The sequence below is a fragment of the Mytilus galloprovincialis genome, chromosome 9 (assembly GCF_965363235.1).
Source record: "Mytilus galloprovincialis chromosome 9, xbMytGall1.hap1.1, whole genome shotgun sequence".
Taxonomy (NCBI): Eukaryota; Metazoa; Mollusca; class Bivalvia; order Mytilida; family Mytilidae; genus Mytilus; species Mytilus galloprovincialis.
Window position 1 is genome coordinate 47,946,823 of NC_134846.1, and position 24,242 is coordinate 47,971,064.

At 30.1% G+C, this 24,242-nt stretch overlaps 3 protein-coding genes across 3 annotated transcripts; 2 read left to right on the top strand and 1 right to left on the bottom strand.

Annotated features, from left to right (window-relative positions):
* Positions 1 to 1,480: 1,480 nt before the first annotated feature.
* LOC143045164 (Golgi to ER traffic protein 4 homolog) lies at positions 1,481 to 10,689 on the bottom strand. Its single transcript, XM_076217475.1, has 9 exons — positions 10,541 to 10,689; positions 8,645 to 8,723; positions 7,433 to 7,514; positions 6,427 to 6,579; positions 5,246 to 5,384; positions 3,684 to 3,824; positions 3,209 to 3,284; positions 2,752 to 2,821; positions 1,481 to 2,348 (listed from the first exon to the last, which is right to left on the bottom strand). The coding sequence occupies exons 1-9, from the start codon at positions 10,651 to 10,653 to the stop codon at positions 2,233 to 2,235; spliced, it is 969 nt and encodes a 322-aa protein (XP_076073590.1). The 5' UTR covers positions 10,654 to 10,689; the 3' UTR covers positions 1,481 to 2,232.
* Positions 10,690 to 10,843: 154 nt separating this feature from the next.
* On the top strand, positions 10,844 to 21,910 carry LOC143045165 (diphthine methyltransferase-like). Its single transcript, XM_076217476.1, has 8 exons — positions 10,844 to 10,922; positions 16,017 to 16,154; positions 17,242 to 17,540; positions 18,368 to 18,525; positions 18,937 to 19,009; positions 19,756 to 19,821; positions 20,506 to 20,678; positions 21,677 to 21,910. The coding sequence occupies exons 2-8, from the start codon at positions 16,026 to 16,028 to the stop codon at positions 21,907 to 21,909; spliced, it is 1,131 nt and encodes a 376-aa protein (XP_076073591.1). The 5' UTR covers positions 10,844 to 10,922; positions 16,017 to 16,025; the 3' UTR covers position 21,910.
* On the top strand, positions 11,033 to 13,447 carry LOC143045166 (uncharacterized). Its single transcript, XM_076217477.1, has 2 exons — positions 11,033 to 11,705; positions 12,394 to 13,447. The coding sequence occupies exons 1-2, from the start codon at positions 11,058 to 11,060 to the stop codon at positions 12,757 to 12,759; spliced, it is 1,014 nt and encodes a 337-aa protein (XP_076073592.1). The 5' UTR covers positions 11,033 to 11,057; the 3' UTR covers positions 12,760 to 13,447.
* Positions 21,911 to 24,242: the final 2,332 nt, after the last annotated feature.

The window sequence follows — 24,242 nt, forward strand, 5'->3', positions numbered from 1 at the left end:
ATGTCATTTATTTATTTTTCCCTCAATTTCTGATCAGAACATGGTATTATTCTTGTATTCATTAAAATAGATTTTTAGCCCTTTACCTATTTGTCAACATTACTTTTCAACAGTAGAAACTTTTAAATTTTAAATATTCAGTAAATCTCACATCTTAAAAAGATTGAACTAGCATGTTAAAATTCAAGACGAAGTGTGTCAGTCAAATACAAAGCTAGGTTCATATCCATATCACATTAACATGTTCTTATCCTAAATATGCATTTAACTAGAAACTGAACATTAAACAGCGAAAAACAATCCTTAAATGTAAAGTCTTAGCCAATATACATATTATCAGGAAAACCTTCACTTTAAATCTTCTAAATACTTGACAATCATAACTCCTTCTTTTTAAAATGTCTACCGTTCTGTCACAAATTTCATTTGAATTACTCCACACATCAAGTGCTTATGTTTTATTATTTTGAATGTTGTTACCATCTAGAATATAGGAGAGTACCTTAATAAGACGATGAAAATTTGTTTATTTCATCTCTTTTTTGACAGATATGCAACAGCTAGGTAATATCTGACAAACTTGTTTGTACATGAACACTTATATTTACTCATAAATAAATAAAATTCAGTAATGATTTTGTTGTGTTACTTTTATTTCCAATCTTTTAAACGTGAAAAAGCTGTGTTTATAGAGCTATAAAACTGTATGTTTCACATAATATGAACAAATAAATAACTTACATGTTACAAGCACTTAATATACAATGGTTTCTCACCAACTGTGTTAATAACATGAAAACAGAAAAAACATATTTGAAAGGAAACTCGGCAGACCATTGAAACTCACAAAATGCATGTAATTTCTTTTTATTTTCATCGAAGAAATATGTTGATTAGCCTATAGCTACTTTCTCCATTAAGGGGGATGCATGTTAATTCTTTGTTTTTCATGGAATAAATATGTTCAGAAGCCTACTTTCTCCATTAAGGGGATCAGTATTTTTTGGCTAAGAAACATTTATTTTTATGCCCCAATCTAAAAGTGGACTTTATTGCATTTGCCTTGTCTATCTAGTACATTTGTCAATTAAAATCAGTAGTTCCTGAGAATTGTTTGACAAATATATATTTTAAATAACTCAGGAACTGCTAAACACTACAACCTCATACATGTCATACTTACATGTAGTTAACTGATACTTACGAATAGGAGTGTGATTATGCCAATGTCAAATTTTTCATTTACTTAATTTTGAAAGAAAGTGAGGGCAATATTGACAAAATATCCTTCAAAGGTGACAAGAAATTTTTTAATACAATATTTTTCTCTATAAGAGAAACCATTGAAGAAATGCTTCAAACAAAATAAAGATGAGCAAATTAAATATCAATTATCATAAATAATTCATGCATATCTTAGAAATAATAACAATGTAGGTATGTGTGTACATTTTCATGTTTAACTTATAATGTATCATTATGAAGTAACACCTGCAAACCCAAAATTATCAATAAACAGAAATATAAATGCTTCCAGACTGAGCTTTATACCATAATTTAAATATTTTTGTATATAATTCATGTAACAGCACTATATACATACAATGTTTGACACATTCACTCAGCAAACACATTCAACAATTTGAAACAGCTTTTGTGTGTAAAACTTATATTGCTTACCGCCTTGCAATTAACAGATATCTATTTATGTTTTCTGAGGTAGGAAAAATATGAATTTTTGATAGACTAAACATTTCTAGTTCTTGATATACCAGAATGATTTGAGTTACAATTTTAATTATCAGAATGTATGAAAAATTGATAAAATCACCAAATCAAATGTCCACAAATATGTGTGTTTTACTCGATCAATGAAAATTGGTACCATAAAAAATTAATGAACCTACAGGAACCATGGATAATATTCATTTTTAAACTGTTGTCTTTCCTAATAAATAAAAAGTAATAAACTGTTCCAATAAAACTCTCACTCAAAAAAACAGTCTCTTCACATTTTCACTCCAACAAAAATAATACCAAAACTTTGAATACATGTATGAAATTGAGGTCATATTATCACTGAAATATTTTGCTTTCATACCAAGATTGAATTTTTCCCCAACTATGAATAAATCTATAAAACACAAAGTATTTTTTACTGAATTCATGAATAAACGAACAGTCAATGAATACATCTCAACAATTGTTTATAATTATAACAATGATGACATCCTAGTCCAAATCTACGACAGATTCCACCTTTTCCACTTTCGGAGACGGAACTGATTCTGTTGATGTTTGCATAGGTTCTTCTTCTCCACCTCCTAGTAAAGTATTTAGTAAATTACCTGTCATATAGAAAAAATATATTATATTTAATAAAGACTTGTTTTTATTAGGAAAATCATAATTTAATATGAGCAATCATTTGAAGTAGATGCCTGGGATGCACTTTTTTTAAGACCCTGGTCACTATCAATTCTATCCAAATTTTAAGGAAAACGCAAGATAGTCTTTAGTTACAAAAGATTTTTGTCCTATCATTGGTCATAAGCTGTCTCTCCATCAATCATACAATATACATTTCACACTATGCTTTCTAATAAAAACATTTTGTGTTTATAATTATCAATAAATCTAAATATTCACAACTTGAAAACCATCACAATTTAAATAAAATATATTCTAAAAGTTAAAGACTTTTGAATCGTTTCAATTTAAAATGTTTATTATATTATAATTTTTACTTACCAAACATGCCCTGTTGGCTTTTCCTTGGTGGTGGCAATCCAAAGAATAATTGACCAATTTTATCTAAATACTGAAATATAAAAAATAATACCATGAAAATTTAATCCCATAAGGTATCACAAGGATGTTTTATCATTTGATTTCTAATGACAATTCCAAATAAACATTTCCATATTTTTTCCTTAACTAAAGTCTGTAATGAAAGTTTTGATATATTATGTAAGTTTATTCGATAGTTTGCTATCTGAAAGGTGTTTGCATGCTAATATTTTAATCTTTTTCTCTCCCTTTCTAATTTTGGGGAATTTGTGTAGAACTGCATTCAAACATTTGTACAGCAACCTACAAATATAACAACTTCATCATTAATTTTCCATTTATTTACATGTAGTATTAAATGTCTACACGATCAACTTGTAAATAAATGTTTTTAATTTTTTTCAAAACTAATGTTTACCTCTTTATAACTTGGATCTCTCTTGATAGAAGACTCATATTTATCACAGAGAATAGAAAACACTGTTACCTTCCCCCTGAAATAAAACAAAAATATTTAGATGTGTATCTATTTCAACTACTGTTTTCTTTAATTTCATTTTACAATCTTTTCAATAATAAGAAACAATGAAAAAGAAGGAGCAAGTAAATATCACTTTTTAATTGAATAGCAGTTTATATGCATGTAATGTTCCCTACAGGACATTTATCAACTAATTAGTATCTGTTGTCATTCTGAAAATCATCTCAAAAAGTTCAAAATAAATATCAATAAACTTCCTTCATTAAACATCTACCGCTCAATATGGACAAACACCTGGATGCACTGAGACATGTAAATAATCAGGAACTAATATTATGATCAAATTTCACTTTATACAATTAGATTTTCTATAAACAAAACAATATGTTTTTTTTACATTTCCATTTCTTACCCCTCTAATGCTAATAATAGAAACCATACAAAGTTCAGTAAAGGCAGTAAATAAGGAGGCCCCTTACACACTCCTGGGTGCTGTTTTGTATAATTGGTAAACACTATCAGAGCAGTATCTTTATTCTGTAGACATAAATATCTGGAAAAGATATAAAAGATTATATAAAATAATGCATTAAATTATCATGAACATGTAAATTCTTGAACTACATTTTTAGTTTTATGCAACCCCAGAAGGTATTTATCTATTAACTGATACCATATGTCTTCTCTTCGTATTTTCTGATACATTGCAGTAACTTACAGAATTGCTTTATATGCTACAAGGAGGATACAGTGTCTAAAGAGTGTTTCATGCTCAACTACATTTTGTGAGAGATTGCCTCATATTAATCTACAATTTGTGTATATAAGCCTGATATCAACTTATTTTTGTCCAGGTCATTTCCCTTGGAAGGTATAAACAGATGATTTTCTTATAAGGCAACCAAAATTGAACTATGTGATACAATCAGGTCTGATAAAATATCCTTACTAGGTTGAAGTGATAAATTATGGCCTAAAGAAATTTAAATAAAAATTGTTCAGGAAAAAACTTTTTTTCAAGTCTAGCGCTCTATATAACAAGTTAAATGTGGCTGATTGATGGAGGAATTTGTGTACTTAGATCTCCAACATGCTGTAAATGGGAAGTAACTCTTGCTTACATTTGTTTTAATCAAAACCTATCTATTTGTGTAAATATTTTTTTCTAAACTGTAAATAAATTCATGTGGGCCACATCAATGTTTAGTGTAAGCTTCTTACTGGTCATCCTTAATGTTACTGTTTATCACTTTTACCATGATTTGTTTATAAACAATTGGAAGAACGAAATATTTAATTGATCTAAATGTTAAAATGGTCAAATTTTGTATGGAAAATTATTTAACTGATTTAGGACACCATTGATGCAAATCTAAATGCAGTAGTTAGTCTTTTTTACCCATTAAATAGGATAGATTAGTTATTATTGATAGATTACAGTTTGTGATTTATGTAAGAAAGAAGAATTGGGTGATGAATTTCATTATATATTTAACTGTACTTTCTTCAATGTTGAAAGAATACAGTTTTTACCTGCAGAGATATGTTAAGTAAAAACTTTATAAGTTTCTAAGAGTTTATGAATAATAAGAATAAATTCATACTTGTTGGCTTATCCAAGTTCTGTCAACTTATAATGTCATTGTTCAAGTGATATACATCTTCCTGGACAATTCTGTATATGTACAAATATTTTTTTTTCTTGCATTATCTTTTTTATATTGTTTGTTTGAATTATCATGGCTTATGTGAGACCTCTAAATATCAACATTTTTAAAGTTTCTATTCATGGAAATGTTTTTTTTAAATCAGTAAATAATTCAGGCCAGCCATTAAGATGACTGTCAAGAAATAAATAATATGCTGAAAGTGGTGTTAAACAGCAAATGATCAATCGACCAATCTATAGGTATCACATGATCAGAAACTAGTCTTAACCCATTACAGGTTGAAACTTAGTAAAAAAAAACATACTGTAAAACTGCTTGTGCTATGAACATGTCAACTTCAGATGAGTATCCATGGTTGACATGGAATTCTACCAACATCAAGGCACAATTATCACCATCAGCGGAATGGATAAAGTGGTATCTGGCCTGAGAATAATTCTTGTCTGAAAGAATAAATAATTTCATAACTTTAAGGGAAAGAGAGCACATACATAGTATTTCATTTTATATTGTTGTTTCATGTTGTTTCAGTTATTAATATAAGCTCCTTGAAAGAATGACTGATTGCAGAAGAAAACTAGAGGCTCTCAAGAGCCTGTATCGCTCACCTGACTCTACTTGGGTTTTTGAAATCATATAAAAACAGATAAAAATTTGGCTACAAAGTAACAGCACTTAGCCAGCACCTTATAAGGAAAGAACTATTCATGCTATGTTTGATTTCATTCAATTCTGTGGTTCTCTAGAAGAAGACTTTTGTATGCATTTCCCATAGGGTCCTAAGCCCCCCCTGCTGGCAGCCATATTGGATGATGGATCGGCTACAAAGTAACAACACTTGGTCGCCACCTCATAAGGAACATTCATGCCATGTTTGGTTTCATTCCATTCAGTGGTTCTTTAGAAGAAGTCATTTGTATGCATTTCCCATAGGGTCCTATGTTAAACTAAGTCCCCTGCTGGTGGCCATCTTGGATGATGGACCAGATACAAAATAACAACACTTGGCCAGCACCTCAAAAGGAACATTCATGCCATGTTTGGTTTCATTCCATTCAGTGGTTCTCTAGAAGAAGTTCAAAATGTAAAAAGTTAACGACGACGACAGACGCCAAGTGATGAGAAAAGCTCACTTGGCCCTGTGGGCCAGGTGAGCTAAAAAGTTGGGATAATGTTGGTTTTTACTGTATGTCCTATAACTGTAGATGTGTGCATTCTGATTTGTGACCCTGTCATTTACTATCTATGAAATATACAGAGTTGTTTCAAAATGAATCACAACACAAGCATTTGAAGCATTTCATAATTTTTCTGACCATGTTAATAATTCTAATAACATACATGTATTACATCAATATGATCAAAATATGTGTCACAATTTACAAAATACAAAAAAAAAAAAAAAATTATCCACAAAAAAATCAAAACAAAAAAAAACCCAAAATTTATTACATGTTTTCTAATAGTGTTTTCTATAATATTTACCCTTCCAAAAAGCGAGACCAAATTTTTGATGTAGATCTGGATGTCCACGTTTGTGTGGACTAACATTCATTGACCATCGAATTGCAGCTATCATAAAATTATGTTTTTCTGCTGAATCAGCATTTAGCAGATTAAATATCTGTAGAACTTTATCTGAAATATAAAAAGAATATTGTGTTTGCATTTGTTAATGCTAGATTGATTGTGTTTACTATCATGATGAAAACATATAGTAGCCATGGTGATGTTTGGGATAAACTACCTTTTAAATCAAATCAACTATGTTGACACATACCTGTTAATCAAGTGCAAATTTTCTCTCCTTTTTTGCAAAGGTTGTAACAAGACTCAAACACCTATTTTTCTGGTGTGGCGGTTTAAAAATGATTGCATAAGATGGGAGTATTTTTTGAAGGCTTTTTAGAGGTGAATGATTTTATGTTCCAGAAGAATATTGAATTTAAAATCTTATTGTTTTGCTCATTGTTGAAGGCAGTATGAAGACCTGTAGCTGATAACTTCATTGTTCTTTGACGAATAGATATCTCATTTCACTATTGGATTATGTGCATGCTGCTGTTGCATTTCAATGTATATCAGAAAAAGGGAGAGGGTTTGGATCCATTAACACGTTTAATCCCGCTGCAAATGTTTGCACCTGTTCTAAGTCAGGAATCTAATGTACAGTAGTTGTCGTTTGTTTATGTAATTTATACGTGTTTCTCATTTTTTTTTTATATAGATTAGACCGTTGGTTTTCCTGTTTGAATGGTTTTATACTAGTAATTTTGGGGCCCTTTATAGCTTGTTGTTCGGTGTGAGCCAAGGGTCTGTGTTGAAGGACGTACATTGACCTATAATGGTTTACTTTTTTTAAATTGTTATTTGGATGGAGAGTTGTCTCATTGGCACTCACACCACATCTTCTTATATCTATATCTGTTGTTTTGCTTAACAATGTAAGTGCACTCGTCTTTTTGGCTTTACAGTCAATATTTATATTTACCTATTGTATCATCTGTCACTTGCTGTGTAGAAGTATTCAACAATTCTATCATCAACATAGCTAAATCAGCTCCACTTGAATGCTATGCAAGTAAGAAAATGTAAGATATGGATTAAATATAAAAAAAAAGATTAAAAAAGAGACCCAAAAAAAATATATATTATTTTATTATAACATGTATAAAGTTAGAAATTAGAAGTTCACATGTTTTTGATAACACATACATATGTGTGTTATTATAATACAGCACAACATTACCTCAAATAAGACTTATCAGTATCAAGAGTATGTTTGTATTCTCATAATATCAGAACAAAATGGAGAATAAATCATTCCCTAGATCTGTAATGTATTTTCATTATAACAACATGATCATTAAATATCAAATTGTGGGTGTGATAAATAAATTAAGGATGTTAACTACTCTGTTTAAAAATAACAAGCTTTTTAAAAGACTGTTATAAATTGAAAGTATATAAATAAAGAAACTAAAAAACAGAAAAAAATGGAGGGTCTGTGTGCTTGATTTCGAGATATAAGCCGCTAAAAATTTGGCGGGAAATAATTCTCTCTAGATTTTTCTTTCACTTAACATTGGCACCTTTTTTGTTTAAAAAACTAGGAAAAAATAACAAGGATTTAATAAGATTTTTTAAACATGGCTTTTTGATTATATGTTATAAAAATATGAAAAGAAAATAAAGGGTTAGTGGGCAATTTTTTTTAAAGTTAATATATGAATAAAACCAGAGGATTCCGAAAATCTGGCAAAAATTCAAAAAGTAGAGGAGCAAACATCCTTAATGTTATATGACATGAGACTAAAATTTGAGTTTCTGTACCTTTTTCCTGATATTGGATATTTAATTCTTTTTTATATATGAATTCAAGTTTTAAGACTGTTTTTTTCTGGTTGTTTTTCATTTTTATGCCATGGTACTGTCATGACTGTCAGCATGGTCAGTTTTGCTTTCACTTATCATGCTTATAAAGATATTCAATATATTCCTTTGGTATTGTTCCTCTTTTTTAATGCATATTTTTTGTAGGTTTCTTGTTGAAGAGGATCATTCCAAAAAGTAGGTAGTGTAATATACAGTAAGTCTGACTTTTAGTAACCTGCCTCATTTGCTTATATTTTTGTCAGCTTGTCTTTTTTCTATAAAAATACATGACACAAATAAATGATTGTTAACTCCACCAAAACTTTACCTGGTTATGTTGAAGTAAGGTAACAGCTCCATTGTATATAAGGTTCAATGCCTCTGTGTATTTTTTCTGTCCATTGTATCTGAAAATACAAATTAAACTTATAATTAATGATTAGAAATTAAGTTCACAAAACAAAAATTAATTTTGACTGGATTGGATAAATGTTTTCTTGAAGGTGTCTTTCATATTACTAAGAAACATTGTGGACCTTCAAGATGAATAATCTGCTTTTTTAACTCTATGTGATTTCTTAAATGATAAATTATCATTGATAATAGTAAATAAATGAGGCTTGTTTTTCAAAACATACATTTATCTACAAAAATGTACATTGGTGACATTTTATTCTATCTAAAGTTAAATCATCCATCGTCACTTAGAGGGCTAGTGAATTGATAAAGAGGACTAGTAGAATACTAATTTCACTAGCCCTGCAGGCTCGAACATACATTTCGATATTGTCAAACCCTGCTATTATTTTTCATAATTGCTGTGATAATTACATTGTTTCCTTTGAAGTTGTAGTTAACTTAGTCTTATACAAATATTCCGTTACAAAAAACAGTTTTAATGGACAGATAAAAATGGTGTATGGCAGAAAATACATATGGTCAAATGGGTTCATTACTGAAATATCTCAAAAGCTTTAATTTATTGGGACAGGTATATAGATGGAGGAATTTCCAATGCCCTTTAAAGTCAATGGTCAAACTGTAATTTTCAGCTACCATTAGCATACATGTAAAATTGGTTAAAATTTTACCTTGCTTTGTCAAGATATCCTTATCGTGATTTATTAGAGGTCTTAAATAATTATCCAAAACCATTATTTTTGGAAATATATTATCTTAATTCGTCGAAATCAGTATGACTTTTTTATTGTCTAAAAGAAAGTGTTTATTTTATACACCTTATTGCTATTTACCGCTGACACGTGAATCTCTGCCGCTTGAACTATTGACGTCATACAACAATCACTTTTCCATTGAGGCGTCAAATATTTTGTATTATGACGTCAAAATTTTACTGCAACCTGTGTGATGTCCAGCAATGGCGGACAAATAAAGGTAAGATATATTGACATGCACCAAAACTTACCACTTACGACATTAGGCAACAATTTTTTTCTGTTATTCTTCATACTACAACCCTCATACTCATAGACCAGATTACAATCGAAAACAAAATTCCTGACCCCCAGTGACAGTGTATAAAAAAGAAAATGTGGTATGATTGCTAATGAGACAACTGTCCACAAGAGACCAAAATGACACAGACTAACATTTATAGGTCACCGTACGGCCTTCAAAAATGAGCAAAGCCCATACCGCATTGTCCGCATAGTCAGCTATAAAAGGCCCCGAAAAGACAATGTAAAACAATTCAAGCGAGAAAACTAACGGCCTTATTTATATTAAAAAATGAACGAAAAACAAATATGCAACACATAAACAAACAACAACCACTGAATTACAGGCTCCTGACTTGGGACAGGCACATACCTAAATAATGTGGTGGGGTTGTGAACATGTTAGCGGGATCCCAACCCTCCCCTAACCTGGGACAGTGGTATAACTATACAACATAAGAACGAAGTATAAAAATCAGTTGAAAAAGGCTCCTCATCAGATGGACAAACATACAAGTCAACTGGATGTGTATGACCTTTTACTTTAACATGTTTATTAATAAAGTAATTAGACAGCATAACCTCATAAATTCCTATTCTATATATGCATTCTAAAATCAAACAGGATGCCAAATATCATGCATATTGGCAAATTATTGGGAATCCCCTAGAATCCAAAAAAAACTAAAAATTTCAGTTGCACATATGTTCCGTTCATTATTTGGACGGTATACTTTCAGCACATGTTCCATTGTACTTTTCTGTACCTGAAATACAGAGTCCGGTACATTTGATGAGCTTCGTAAAAATTGCCGGCGTCCACACATGATTGACATTTTCTTAGAACTCTGTCAACACCACCGTTTCTAGAAGCTGCCATTTTTTTTACTCTTTGTCGAAATCTGCAAAACGAAACTATTATTTATGTACATTGTCCTCATCAATTACATTGTTTGAAAAAAGGATTGAAGTTTTAATATTCAATGATATTTTAATACACATTTTAATGAATACATTTAATTTTTACAACAATATATTTGAGAGAAAAAAATGTTTCGTTTTGTAAAATCTTTTAACACGTCGACTTCCTTATTTGTAAGCACAACAACACAAAGAGCTCGTCTTTACATGACATAACAAGACACAAAGGTTAATATTTAAAAGAATTTAGACATTTCAACCCTTCCCCTATCTCTCCTTAATTACTGATTTATATTTTCCCAACAGTCAAATAATCTTTGTAATTAAAATTTTTGATGTGGGCGAGGTTTACAAGAGCAGTGCATGCATGCGTTAAAAGTTCAAGGGTCAAGTGGAATAAGGTGCAGAGCACCAAATTCCTTGACCTTTGTAGGGAAGCTGGGGAATTTGAGATACACGATGAAGTTATGTGCTGTTTTAAACTGTGGAAACTCAACTTACCACCTTCAAAAGTGGATGGGGGACTGGTGTCCAATACACCAATGTAACTATGGAACTTCAAGATGTGTTTGTGATCCTCCTTTCAAATTATTTCCATTTCCAACTGAGAGAAAAAATCCTAAAGGGAGACAAGAATGGATAAACTTGATCAACAGGACAGATCCTGAAACTGGAGAATGTTGGGCTCCAAAAAGTCACAGTAGGGTTTGTTCAAAACATTTTCCTGATGGGAGACCTACACATGAAAATGCCAACCCTATAAACAATTTGATTCTGGAACCAGTAGAGAAACCCAAAAGAGGAAGATCAAGCCAAATGAAAAGAAAACTTGAAGTGCCAAAGTTTATTTCTATATCAGAAAATGTAATTGATGCAGATGCTTGTGGATCTGAATCAGATAGCATGGAATTAATTGAATCTCAAAATGGAAATGAATGCAATATCTCAAAAAATAACTCAGAATCTCATCCTCCAAAAGAAACAGTTCAAAATTTAGGCATCAGTAGAGCTGTAAGTTCAACTTGTTAACATGATTAAGCATGTGCTCATTTAGATTATACATGAATGCTGATTTTATAGAAATATATATACATTTGTAATCGCACATAAATACATTTGTATGTTATTGTAATGATAAACATTCAAATGTATGTCGTACATGTACAAATGTACATATGTCTGTTCATGTCAGTAAATTATAAAGCATAGATTAGAGCATGTTACAATACAAGAGTATGTTGAAGAAAAAAATACTAAAATTTATCTTGGGTCACAAAGGTGCACAGATACAGATCCAAAATTTAATAACTAAACCTTGTTATTACAGCTAAGTTTATCCCTTAAACATGTTAAAAGCCTCATCTCCTTGATTTACCATGGTTAATCAAAAATGTATTGATTAAATTAAAAATTAGTTATCAAGGCGATGCATTTAGTTTCTGTGCAAAGTCTCAAGAGTTCCTAGAGCCTCTTATAAAATAAAATCTTTTTGATTTATTTTACTAATAACAAACATACGTTATTACAGATTTATAAAATTTCAGGAATAAAGAGTAGACAACTCATGAAAGTATCTGTAATAACACACACAAGTTATTTTCTGTAATAACCCTATAAAGTTATCTCTAACTGGTACACATGTACATGTATATAATAAGATCAAAAACAATCTCATAGTTTAACCATTTTTATTTTGTAGAAGGCCATGGAGGAAGATAGCAACTCTCCTGCTGTGAGTAATCCAGGGACCCCTAGATCTGAACAGGAAGTCAGAGCCACGCCCCCTCCTCAGAAAATGATGGGACAAGCTATGAATCCCTACCAACAACAGCTACAACAACAACACATGTTAGCACAGATGCAGGGATCACAGTTCCCTCTAGGACACCAATCTCAAAGCAAATATACACAATTATTAGCAGTAATTGAGGACATGGGTAAAGACATTAGACCAACATATTCTGGAAGTAAAATGTCTGCCGAAAGGTTAAAAAGGGGAATAGTTCATGCTAGGATTTTAGTTAGAGAATGCTTGATGGAATGTGAAAGAAGTGCAAGAAATTAGTTTGGGATCGTGATAATTTGAAGAAAAAGAATATAGTATTACTTGTTCATACATCATTTGTATACACTGTATAAAATTGACACAGTAAAATAAATCAAAATACAAAGCTATGTAAGACTATCATCAAATTCATTTCATTCATCACTTATTCACTCATGGCTTTAATTTTATTTATAATGCAACTTGTTGTGTTTATTTCCTAAATATACATGTAGTAACATAGCAATATTTTGTATAACATTGTATAATGTCAATTTCATCATGGAAAACTTTCTCCATAAACGGGTTCATTAAGGGATGAAAATAAGTTTGGCAATTGTGTTAAGATTTAAAAAGTTATCAATGTATTAGTTTAAGTTGCAGTAATAAAACAATATTAGGTCAATGTCATAAAAACATAAACTTTTTTGTACTCTGCGCAAAACTGTGGAAGGGCTCTGTAGAACCTTGCCCTTCCCCAGTTTCTCAGCCTCATGCAAAAAAGTTTATATTTTTCTTTTATTGACCTAATATTGTATATGTACATGATATATATGTCAAAGATGTAAATCTATTTTGTGAATTCAATGAAATTATGAGCAAGATTGAAAACTGTTAAAAAAGAGACAAGTGTTTTATAGCCTACAATCAATATTGATTGATATTTATGATGCTTTAAATAACAAATTTATCTATCTGTTCTAAGTATGTGCAGATATGATAAGAATAGAGGTTTTCTATTTTTAGCAATCATGTTTTGAAAGTTAAACTTAATATGTACATGTAATTATATGAGCATTTTAAACATGTTAAAGGTTGTGTGTTCAACAACATGTTAGTTGTTATACATGTACATTGTTATGTAATTTAAGTATTTATATGTAAGTTTTATTGAAAATCTGTTTTGTTTGGAGGATATTTTTTTTGATGAAATTACATGTTTATCCTCTGACTAAATCACATTTTCCCCCCATCTCTTGATTATTCTACACATCATGTTAATATATAATTTTAAAGATAATCATGTTGTAAGACATTGTAAGACATTGAAGGTTAGACAAACATGTTAGAAGATCAATCACAACTTACATTGTAACTAAGCCTTTTCTGCTATCAGTTAGATAAAGGGACATTATTTTAAGAAGATAAAAACATTTTTAAGTCTACATTATCTGGAAGTAAATTATTAATGTAAGAGATTATCTCCCTTTTTCTCTCTGCCAAAAGTGTACCTGAAAATGTATTTAAGTAATTACAATTTTTTGCAGTTTAAGTATATTCTTGAGAGTTTTGTCCCTTGGTTTGTTATAGTAGTAATATCCAAAATGAAATATTCCTGAATTTGTATAACATGTATACATAAGTTTAGCAGCTTAACTGAACATGTTGAAAGGATAAATAGTAATTTAAAGTATGCAGCTCCGCTTTGCATAAATCCTTTAGGGAAAACACTGACTTCAAATTTTGAAATGATAATTTAATTTGAAAATTTACCAGATAATGATTTTGCTTATAATATATAGAGTAAAACAAATGAAGGATTATTTAGGTAATGTTGTACATTTTTTAATCATAATGCATTAAATATTATTAAAAAATCCTCTGGAAGGAAACATGTTGAAATGGTATTACTGTAAATGAAATAAAAGAAACAGACGTAAATTGGTTTTTTTCTTGGCATTTAGAAATAAGATGTGATATGAATGTCAATGAGACAACTCTTTATCCAAGTCACAATTGTTAAAAGTAAACCATTACAGGTCAAAGTACGGCCTTCAACACAGAGCCTTGGCATACACTGAACAGCAAACTATCAGCTGTTTGTTGCATAGTATATATATATATATATATATATATATATATATCCCTACTGTCAAGTGACTGTTTATATTACATGTATTAGAAGTACAATAAAGTACTTTTACATTGTACAGAAACCTAAAATTGGAAACAAATATTTATATAACAATAGACAGTATGAAATTTGAATTATACAGAATGACTTAATATTCAAAATAATATTTGGCTACATCATGTACATCATATTATCGAATATCAAAGTAGCTAAATGTTGCACAAAGCATCAATCATCTTCTATCATGGTAACAGAACAATTGAATTAAATTTCTGCAAAGAGCACATTGAAAAATCATGTATGAATTAGATAAAAAGACAGGTTATCAGAATACTTCAATTAAGAAAGGTTGGATTAATATGTATTACACTGATCTCTAAAAGCTAGGAGGAAGATACAAAAAAAGGACATTCAAACTCGTATAGTACTGTAGAAAACAAATTGACAATACCATTTAAAAAAATACGAAAAAAGAACCAAAAACAACAATATATAAAACACACCATAGAAAATTAAATATTTAGACTATAAGTTTGAGTTCAATATATGTGCTTTATATGATTGTTAACTTTTGATTTTGCAATCCATTGAATCATGAAAGCTCACAATTTACTGAAACACTCACTGATGAAAGATTCATAAACTTTGGAATACTTATATTAGCGATAGCAACCAACTATTAGAAGTAGGAGTACAAAAAAATGTATATAGTTTACTGGCTCTGGAATCAAGGTCATGAAGTAATACAATGTAGGTCAATGATAATTTGTATGTAGATGTATTAGCCTTGCCACATCTCATCTCCATGGAGATTACTTTGTTCTAATCAGACAGTAATTGTCATAATGACTCATTGACTGAAACTTTTTCTTTAGTTTACATGTAAGAATATGTATTAAGGTTAGTTGAAATGAACGACTTATGATAAATCAATGGTTTTTGGTATGCAGTTTTATTACCATTAGGATTTCTTATTTCTATGAAGGCTATTTGACCCTTCTGTTATTGCTCAATGACTTGAATGTTTTACATATATTTATATATAGTTTGAAATATTGCTATTTTAATTTTAACATTTGCATATATACATAAAAATAAGGAGATAAATCATGAATGCCAATGAGACTAATATCCAACAAAGTCCAAATAAAGAGGATGCAAGCAAATAAAGGCAACCATGCAGTCTTTGATAGTGGGAAAAACCCATACCTTATAGATGACTATAAAAGGCTCTGACATGAAAATTATGAAACAATACAATTGAAAAACTTACAGCCTTATTAATAACAAAACAATACCTGTAATACTTTCCTGTTTCATTTTGACTGCTTCAAAATTCCTCTTCTCTAAGGCTGTGGATTACATATAATGTTTTTCTTCGTTATGCAACTGCTTTATATACATTTTATTTTTTATTCACTAGTATTACAATATGGCAAAAACCTTACAAGTCGTAGATACAGAATACAGTGCAGACTCTGTAGAATGGTGTCCACATGATGGTTATCAAGATATCCTTCTCTGTGGTACATACCAGTTGGACCAGTCTAAAGACTCACAGGTTTGTTATGAGGGTAGTAATCGCCTTTACCGTCAGGCGTCTAACGGTCATTTTGGGCTACCTTTAGCGTCAAATTGATTAAAATATCCTTATTTTAATTTGTCAGAGGTCTCAAATAATTAACTCTACCGTTATTTATGGACAAAAATAAAGTGATTTGTCAAAATCATTCGATTTTTTTATTGTCTAAAAGAAAGTGCATATTTTATTGTCATGCACCAAAAATTACCGTTATACTCATTTGCCAAGAATTTTTAACGTTATTCATCATGAAAGTACCCCCATTACCACCCTCTGTTATCCTTTTTATATTTATTTACAATTTAAAAGAGACTTGTGTAAGTTCAAAAGTTTTTATATAAACATCACCAACTTGCAATAATATGGATGATGAGTTCATCTTGAAAATAAAGAAATTGGATAAGGGTTAATATTAATTTAAACAAAAACTTATGAGATATTTTGAACAATTTTAATTCTTTGGATGATAGAAACTCCACCATCCAGCTGAAAACCAAGTAGTGTACAAGATGGAGTAATCTGATGGTTTTTGAAATAAATATTGCATAGACAATCACTACTTTTGAGATAAAGAAAAAAAGATATAGCCTTGTGCACAACATTCTATATATCCAGTCACACTTATATTATGATGTGTATATTTATACTTGATCAAGAATTTAAGTTACACCAATTGTGTATAAAATGGTGTGACTCTATTATCTGTTGTAATATTTAAATTTAGAGTTATCTTCCTTTGTCCATAATTGTCTGGAATGGACAAAGGAATATATCAGTACTATTGCATTCCAATGTTTAATATGATGCAATGTTTTATATACATGATATAATATAATGGCAAAGTCAGTGCAATATTTTCCTTCAATGCCCCAAAGCACTTGATTTTTATTAGAGTAGTATGTATGTAAGTTTTATTCAAAAGAAAATACACATAAATTAGTTTTATTAAATTTACAAGTTTCCAAAACATGCTGTCACATTTCAGTTTTCCATCAATTTTTCTCATTACCTTTTTTCATCCAATTTTTTAACAACACACACTGTCTTTAATTTACATTCTTTTCAGGTAGATAGTTCTGCACCACAAACAAGGTTAGGAAAACTACATACCTATAGACTTAAACAAGAAGAAGAAACACAGAGCCTTAAGCATGTACAATCCACTGATATGCCAGGAATACTGGATATTAAATGGTGTCCATCATTGATAAATAATCAATCATTGTTTGGACTGGTTAATTCTATAGGGCAGCTACAGATCTATCAGTTGAATGACGATGGTAAATCAGACTTTGTCACTTCCACAGATTTAGGCGAACAAGTGTTAGGATTGTCATTGGATTTGGCAAACAGAGTACATAATAGGTAGGTTTATCAATTTTAGAAATATACTTACTTATGTAATTCAGTGGTTGTTGTGTGTTGTTGTACATCATATTTGTTTTTCATTTATTGTTTTGTACAATCAGATTGTTTGTTTTTTGTTTCACTTGTTTTTATTTGTTATTTTTTAGGCCCTTTATAACTACAAGTTATGTTTTTTTGCTAATTGTTGAAGGCTGTATAGTGAACCTTAGTCAACCTTCTACAAGAAAAACATGAAAGTATAAATTTTTGAAGATGTATGTCCTTAAGAATGGTTAAATTTAGAATTCGTGAAAATGAAAAAAAAATACAGTCCCTTTATAAAAAGCCTGTATAACTGTAATTGATTCCATGAGAAGACTATTTTGTATATCTATAAGGTATCAAATCACAATCCAAATTCAGAGTTGTTTCAAGCTTAAATTTTGTGTCCATACTTGCTCATTTGTTCAGGGAACTTCAACCTCTTTTTTGATATCTTGTTTGCTGTCACTCTGAGAGTCTCTTGTTTTATATCTCAAAAGTCTTATAAAATTTTTATTTATTATTTCTTTCATATACTAGTATGTCATACATAAAAAAAAAAATGTTTTATTAATTTACTATTCAACCAAGGTAAAAATATAAGTTTGAAAGGTCTAGCAATCCTAAAATTAAACTTTAGAAAGGGACTTACATATTTAGGCCATCACATTTTCATTTCTCTTAAACTTCATTTTCATGAAAGACATATTCATGGATTATATGATGAAGAATTGCGATTGAGACTTATAATTTTAAATGATGAATATTATTAACTTGGTCTAAATAGTTTTTATGTTTTTCAGTTCAGATCCAGAAATAAGTTGTTCTAGTTCAGATGGTCATATCAGTATTTGTAAATTTCATCAAGGTCAACTGAAATGTACATCTAATTGGAAAGCACATGATTTTGAAGCTTGGATTACTGCTTTTAATTACTGGAATACAAATATTGTATACAGTGGTAAGAATTCTTCCTTATAAACTGTTAAGAATATTGAAAGAAAGAGTAAGATATTAAAATGATAATTTGAAAAAAAAAGTTATGGTGAAATATTAGAATACACAATCTAAAATGATGTTGAGTCAAACTTAAAAAGTTTGTAAATTTACTACATGTAATAATAAATAATAAACAAAGTTTTTTAAGCATGAAAAAAAAACAACTCAATATTAAGTTATTTTTAAGATGTTGACTTTTATGCACCAGTTATCAGAATAATATAGACTTATCATTGGATGTTATTGGTCTCAAATATATGATTAGAATTTCAGAATTTTACTTCAAATGTATCTAGAGAATTTTTGTGATTCTGTTTTTGCTTACATTTACTTTATAGCTTGGCTCTAACCTTACAATCGTTGTTTTGATTAGGTGGTGATGACTGTAAGTTTAAAGGATGGGATTGTAGACAGGACACGTCATCTCCAATATTTGTAAGTAAAAGGTAAGTACTTCATTAAAGATATGATGAGAATGAAACCTTATATGTATAAATTGGGTGCATCAAAAGTGCTTTTACTGGATTAACCCTCATCTGGAACACTCAACCTTAAAAAATTGGAGAGCTAATTTTGAATGAATACCTGAATATGCCAAAAGCTATATATGATCAAAAGGAAGTTCAACATAAAAAGTTCATCTATATTCACTTAAGATCAACTTTGCCAGAAGGAGTTGGAACTTGTGTTTTCTAAATAACTTTTAAATTTAATCAAACAAGAATTTAAGAGAAGAATTTTGCAAATGATGTCAGTACCAAAGCACTGACCTCTGAGTTGAGGGAAATACAGAGAATTAATGGTGTTGAAAGTACTTGCTCTGTGTTGAAGCATTAAACATGTATAGACATTTTTTTTTATAGTTTTTAATATGTGTATGGGTCAAATATATTGTGTTTGTCTCTCAATCTTCCCTATTTTATTGTTGATAATTGGAAACAAAGTAATGAACAAAAATACCAGACTCCAAGGTTAATTCAAATAAGGGGATACCCATAAACCTGAAAAAAAACCAAATGACATTTTACATAAGTAAGTAGGGATTTTCAGTAAGAATATGCATCTTGTTGTTGATGACAGTCATTTTGTGCTACATAGAGTGAACATCTATATTAATTCTAGATATAGTCTAGATGTATGGAGGTTAACGATCCTCATGTTTATTATATGTGTATTACTTGTACTTTTCCAGACATAGTATGGGTGTATGTAGTATACAGTGTCATCCTTTTAAAGAAAATGTGCTCAGTACTGGGAGGTAAGAGTATTGATAGAAGAATGTTTACTCCTTTTAACTTTAATGCAGCTGACAAAAAGATGGGGCATTATGTTTACCAGTCTGTGTCCCTCTGTTTCTCTGTTAGACCGTCCATTAGTTCATCATTTTTTCTGTTTACTGATATATTATTCATTGTAATAGTGTCCACCGTAATAACATTCACTATAATATAAGCCTCAGTAATAGTGTCCTCCGTAATAACATTCACTATAATATAAGCCTCAGTAATAGTGTCCACTGTAATAAAGTTCTCTATAATACTAGCCTCAGTAATAGTGTCCACCGTCATAATGTTCACTATAATATAAGCCTCAGTAATAGTGTCCACTGTAATAAAGTTCTCTATAATATTAGCCTCAGTAATAGTGTCCACCGTCATAATGTTCACTATTATATAAGCCTCAGTAATAGTTTCAACTGTAATATTTTTTACTGTAATAGTGTCCACTGTAATAACGTTCACTATAATATAAGCCTCAGTAATAGTTTCAACTGTAATATTTTTGACTGTAGTAGTGTCCACTGTAATACAAACCTTTTATTCTCAAGTAAATGCAGGTTTTATAACTCAAATTTTTCTCTGCATAATATTTAATAGATATATGACCATGATACATTCTTTGTCTTGTGATAAAGAGTATAGGTATTTTTTTCATATTTTAGCTATGATGAGAACTTATTCATATGGGATACAAGAAATATGAGATCTCCAATAGCAGAGACGAACCTTGGGGGAGGAGTGTGGAGGATTAAATGGGATTCTCAGAAGTCTGATTACATTATCACGGCAACAATGTATAATGGATTCCATGTGATAGATGCTTCTGAATTTTCTGGTGTGTAAAGTTGCCAATCAAATATGACCTATTTAAACAAAGAATTATTTAATGCCTGCATGGTCATGAATAATTTCACTTGATTACTAGTATAGTTTCTTTGTGTTACAAAGGAAGGGCAGGACCATTTTTGGGATGCTGGTATCAGGTGTTTTTAAGCTCTGAATGTCAGATTTATCCTTTCAGGATGCTGGAATTCTTTTTTTGAATTTCAGGATGTCAGGATTTAAATTTCTTTAAATATCTGGACCTCAGGATTTCATGGTTTTAAACCCGGGATATAGGTATTAGGACCCCTCCAACACCCGCTCTTAAAACCTCTAAATATAAACCAATTTGTAAAACAGAAAATAAGTTTTTAGGCATAGCAGGAACAAGATATACATAAAAGTTATGTACAATTCATGTTTCAGAAATCAAAAGTTTTTTCGAATTAGCTAATAGACATAGAATGCCATGTGAGCTCTGTCATGACTTGGTGTCAATTGTCCAGTATCTTCTGTCTGTCATTACTTTTTTCAAAGATCTTCTCCCCTAAAAACAATTGAAACAATTCCAACTGAATTGATCACAACTCTCTGATTTGTTTTCTCTCAATTGATTTAGGGATTTTGAACAGCTGTATTCTACTGATGCCTTTATTTATCAATTATTACCCAACAGAAAGTATGTTTTGTCCTTTTTAAAATTAAAGATTGCGTACAGTTTATAATGAAAAATACTTCTAAATAAAATTGAGAATGAAAATGGGGAATGTGCCAAAGAGACAACAACCCGACCATGGAAAAAAACAACAGCACTGTTCTACTTGCACGTTTTTAGTTACTTTTTAGTATGCTTAAGTTATATCCAGATTACATTTTTAAGCTCCTTGAAACATCTAGATATTTTTACTCATATTGAACAGGGTAAAATCTCAACAAAATAATCCATTTTATTTTTATAGTTTTCAAGTTTTTTTTATTGATTTATATATGTCTCTGTTTATTTATTTTCAGATGGAAAGCTGTCTGTTGTATGTCATTATGACAAACAAGAGTCTATAGGATATGGTGCTGATTTTTGCTATAAACATTCTGTTGATTCAGATAGACATGATACTAAGATGGGAGATAACTCAACTAAAAACTTCAATAGGACAATTGCTACGTGTTCATTTTATAATCATGTTTTACATCTGTGGAATTTTTCAACATCAGGAAAGTCTCAAAATAAAGAAAATAAGGATTAAAGTCTGATTTAAAAAAAAAAACAATTATGCATTTCTTTCATGAAACATTTTTACAATGCTTTGGTGGTGAACCAAAGAAACAATCTCAATCGTGTTCCAAAAAAAACTTAAGAAATATTTCCAAATCAAATAATTTACTTAATTAAAAAAACCTTCCCTTTTTGGCATGGCAACAATAAAAATTCTTCTATAGGAAAGTCTGATACATTATACATTTTGATTATAGAATTATTATTTCAGCAGTCATTTATTTTTATCTATTACTGCTTACACTTTCATATACTGATGAAGAACATGCAACAACATTATTAGAACAAAAAACATGTGGTTCATATATCAATGAGACAGCAAATCAAGTAAAAAAATCCAAAAGCTGTATGTCCAATGAATCTGTTTGATGTACATATTTTATGCCAACTGATGAAGATTAAAAATACAAAAAAAAAAGATATCTTATTCAAATATGACTTCTCATGAGATATGAATATGACTACAAGAATGTCTCATCATTGTTTTATTTTGTTTGCAGTTTTAAGCTCCAAATACTAGTTAAACTGAACCATAGTATGTGCCTGTAGAAAGTCTGGAACCGTGCCAATAGTTATTGCATGTCATATCTTACACATAACTGATTTTCGCTGAATACTGTATAAAATCACAAAAATATTGACATTCAAGGAAAATTCAAAGTGGAAAATCCTTAATTAAATGGCAAAATCAAAATTTCAAATACATCAAATGTCATTGAACGGATATCAACTGTCATATTACTAACTTGGTACAGACATTTTCCTATGTAGACAATGGTGGATTAAACCTGTATTAATTTAAGCTAGCTAAAACTTTCACTTGTATGACAGTCGCAATTGACAACGATGTGTGAACAAACAAAAAACAGACACAATAGGTATTAATTTCAAAAATAGCTCTACAACAGTCAATATTGTGTAATTATCTTAATCACTACCAAAACAACGAATATATAAACAAACATTTACCATGACAAAATAACACAATGACAGGTTGTATAAGTATAGAGCCATGTCATATGTAAAAATGAAAAACAAAAAGGCACAAAGCACATTAGCTAATATAAAAGATAAGGATACAAAAATTAACATACAACAATAACAGGATAAATAAGTACAGTACCATGTCATTGTAACATAGAAACACCATAAGGCATATTTTTGTTGATGTCCTCATGATGCCCCACATATCATTTTAGAAAAAAAAAATTGCATATGTCATTACTTTGGTTTCTTTCAAATAACGCTGTCTAAGTCTAGTCAGAAGTCATTTACTGTAAGTATTTTCTTAATTAGGTTGGTGTTCCTGAGATAGCATGTTAACATCTGGTGCTGTAGGTCTTACATTCGTTCTTCTGCATTGTCCAATTGATACATATCGTTGATGTTCCTTTACTGTAAATGTGGCATTTGGAAGTAAGAAAAATGTTTGAATTGATATGTCAAGAGCCTGTGTCGCTCACCTTGGTTTATGTGCATATTAAACAATGGACACAGATAAATTCATAACAAAATTGTGTTTTGATGATTGTGATGTGTTTGTAGATCTTACTTTACTGAACATTCTTGTTGCTACAATTATCTCTATCTATAATGAACTTGGCCAAGTAATTACAGTTGAAAATATTTTCTAAAAATCTACAAAAATTCATGAAAAATGTAAAATAAAAAAAAAATATAAAGAGCAATAACTCCTAAAGGGGTCAATTGACCATTTCGGTCATGTTGACTTATTTGTAAATCTTATTTTGATGAACATTATTGCTGTTTACAGATTATCCCTATCTATAATATTATTCAAGATAATAACCAAAAACAGCAAAACTTCCTTCAAATTACCAATTCAGGGGCAGCAACCCAACAACGGGTTGTTCCATTCATCTGAAATTTCTAGGGCAAATAGATCTTTACCTGATAAAAAGTTTAATTCCATGTCAGATTTGCTCTAAATGCTTTGGTTTTTGAGTTATAAGCCAAAAACTGCATTTTACCCCTATGTTCTATTTTTAGCCATGCCGGCCATCTTGGTTAGTTGACCGGGTCACCGGACATAATTTTTAAACTATATACCCCAATGAAGATTGTGGCCAAGTTTGGTTTAATTTGTTCCAGTAGTTTCAGAAGAGAAGATTTTAGTGAAAGATTACTAAGATTTACGAAAAATGGTTAAAAATTGACTATAAAGGGCAATAACTTCTAAAGGGATCAACTGATCATTTCGGTCATGTTAATTTATTTGTTAATATTATTTTGCTGAACATTATTGCTGTTTACAGTTTATCTCTGTCTATAATATTATTCAAG

Bases quoted from the DNA above. Each gene is read 5' to 3' on its own strand.
- LOC143045164 (XM_076217475.1), bottom strand. From the start codon at position 10,653: ATGGCAGCTTCTAGAAACGGTGGTGTTGACAGAGTTCTAAGAAAATGT. The intron at 3,825-5,245 runs GTATGTTTTTTT...TATCTTTTCCAG, and splicing joins ATAGCACAAGCAGTTTTACA to ATATTTATGTCTACAGAATA. The intron at 2,822-3,208 runs GTAAACATTAGT...TTTATATTTCAG, and splicing joins GAGATCCAAGTTATAAAGAG to TATTTAGATAAAATTGGTCA.
- LOC143045166 (XM_076217477.1), top strand. From the start codon at position 11,058: ATGCATGCGTTAAAAGTTCAAGGGTCAAGTGGAATAAGGTGCAGAGCA. The intron at 11,706-12,393 runs GTAAGTTCAACT...TTTATTTTGTAG, and splicing joins ATTTAGGCATCAGTAGAGCT to AAGGCCATGGAGGAAGATAG.
- LOC143045165 (XM_076217476.1), top strand. From the start codon at position 16,026: ATGGCAAAAACCTTACAAGTCGTAGATACAGAATACAGTGCAGACTCT. The intron at 18,526-18,936 runs GTAAGAATTCTT...TGTTTTGATTAG, and splicing joins TACAAATATTGTATACAGTG to GTGGTGATGACTGTAAGTTT. The intron at 19,822-20,505 runs GTAAGAGTATTG...TTCATATTTTAG, and splicing joins AATGTGCTCAGTACTGGGAG to CTATGATGAGAACTTATTCA.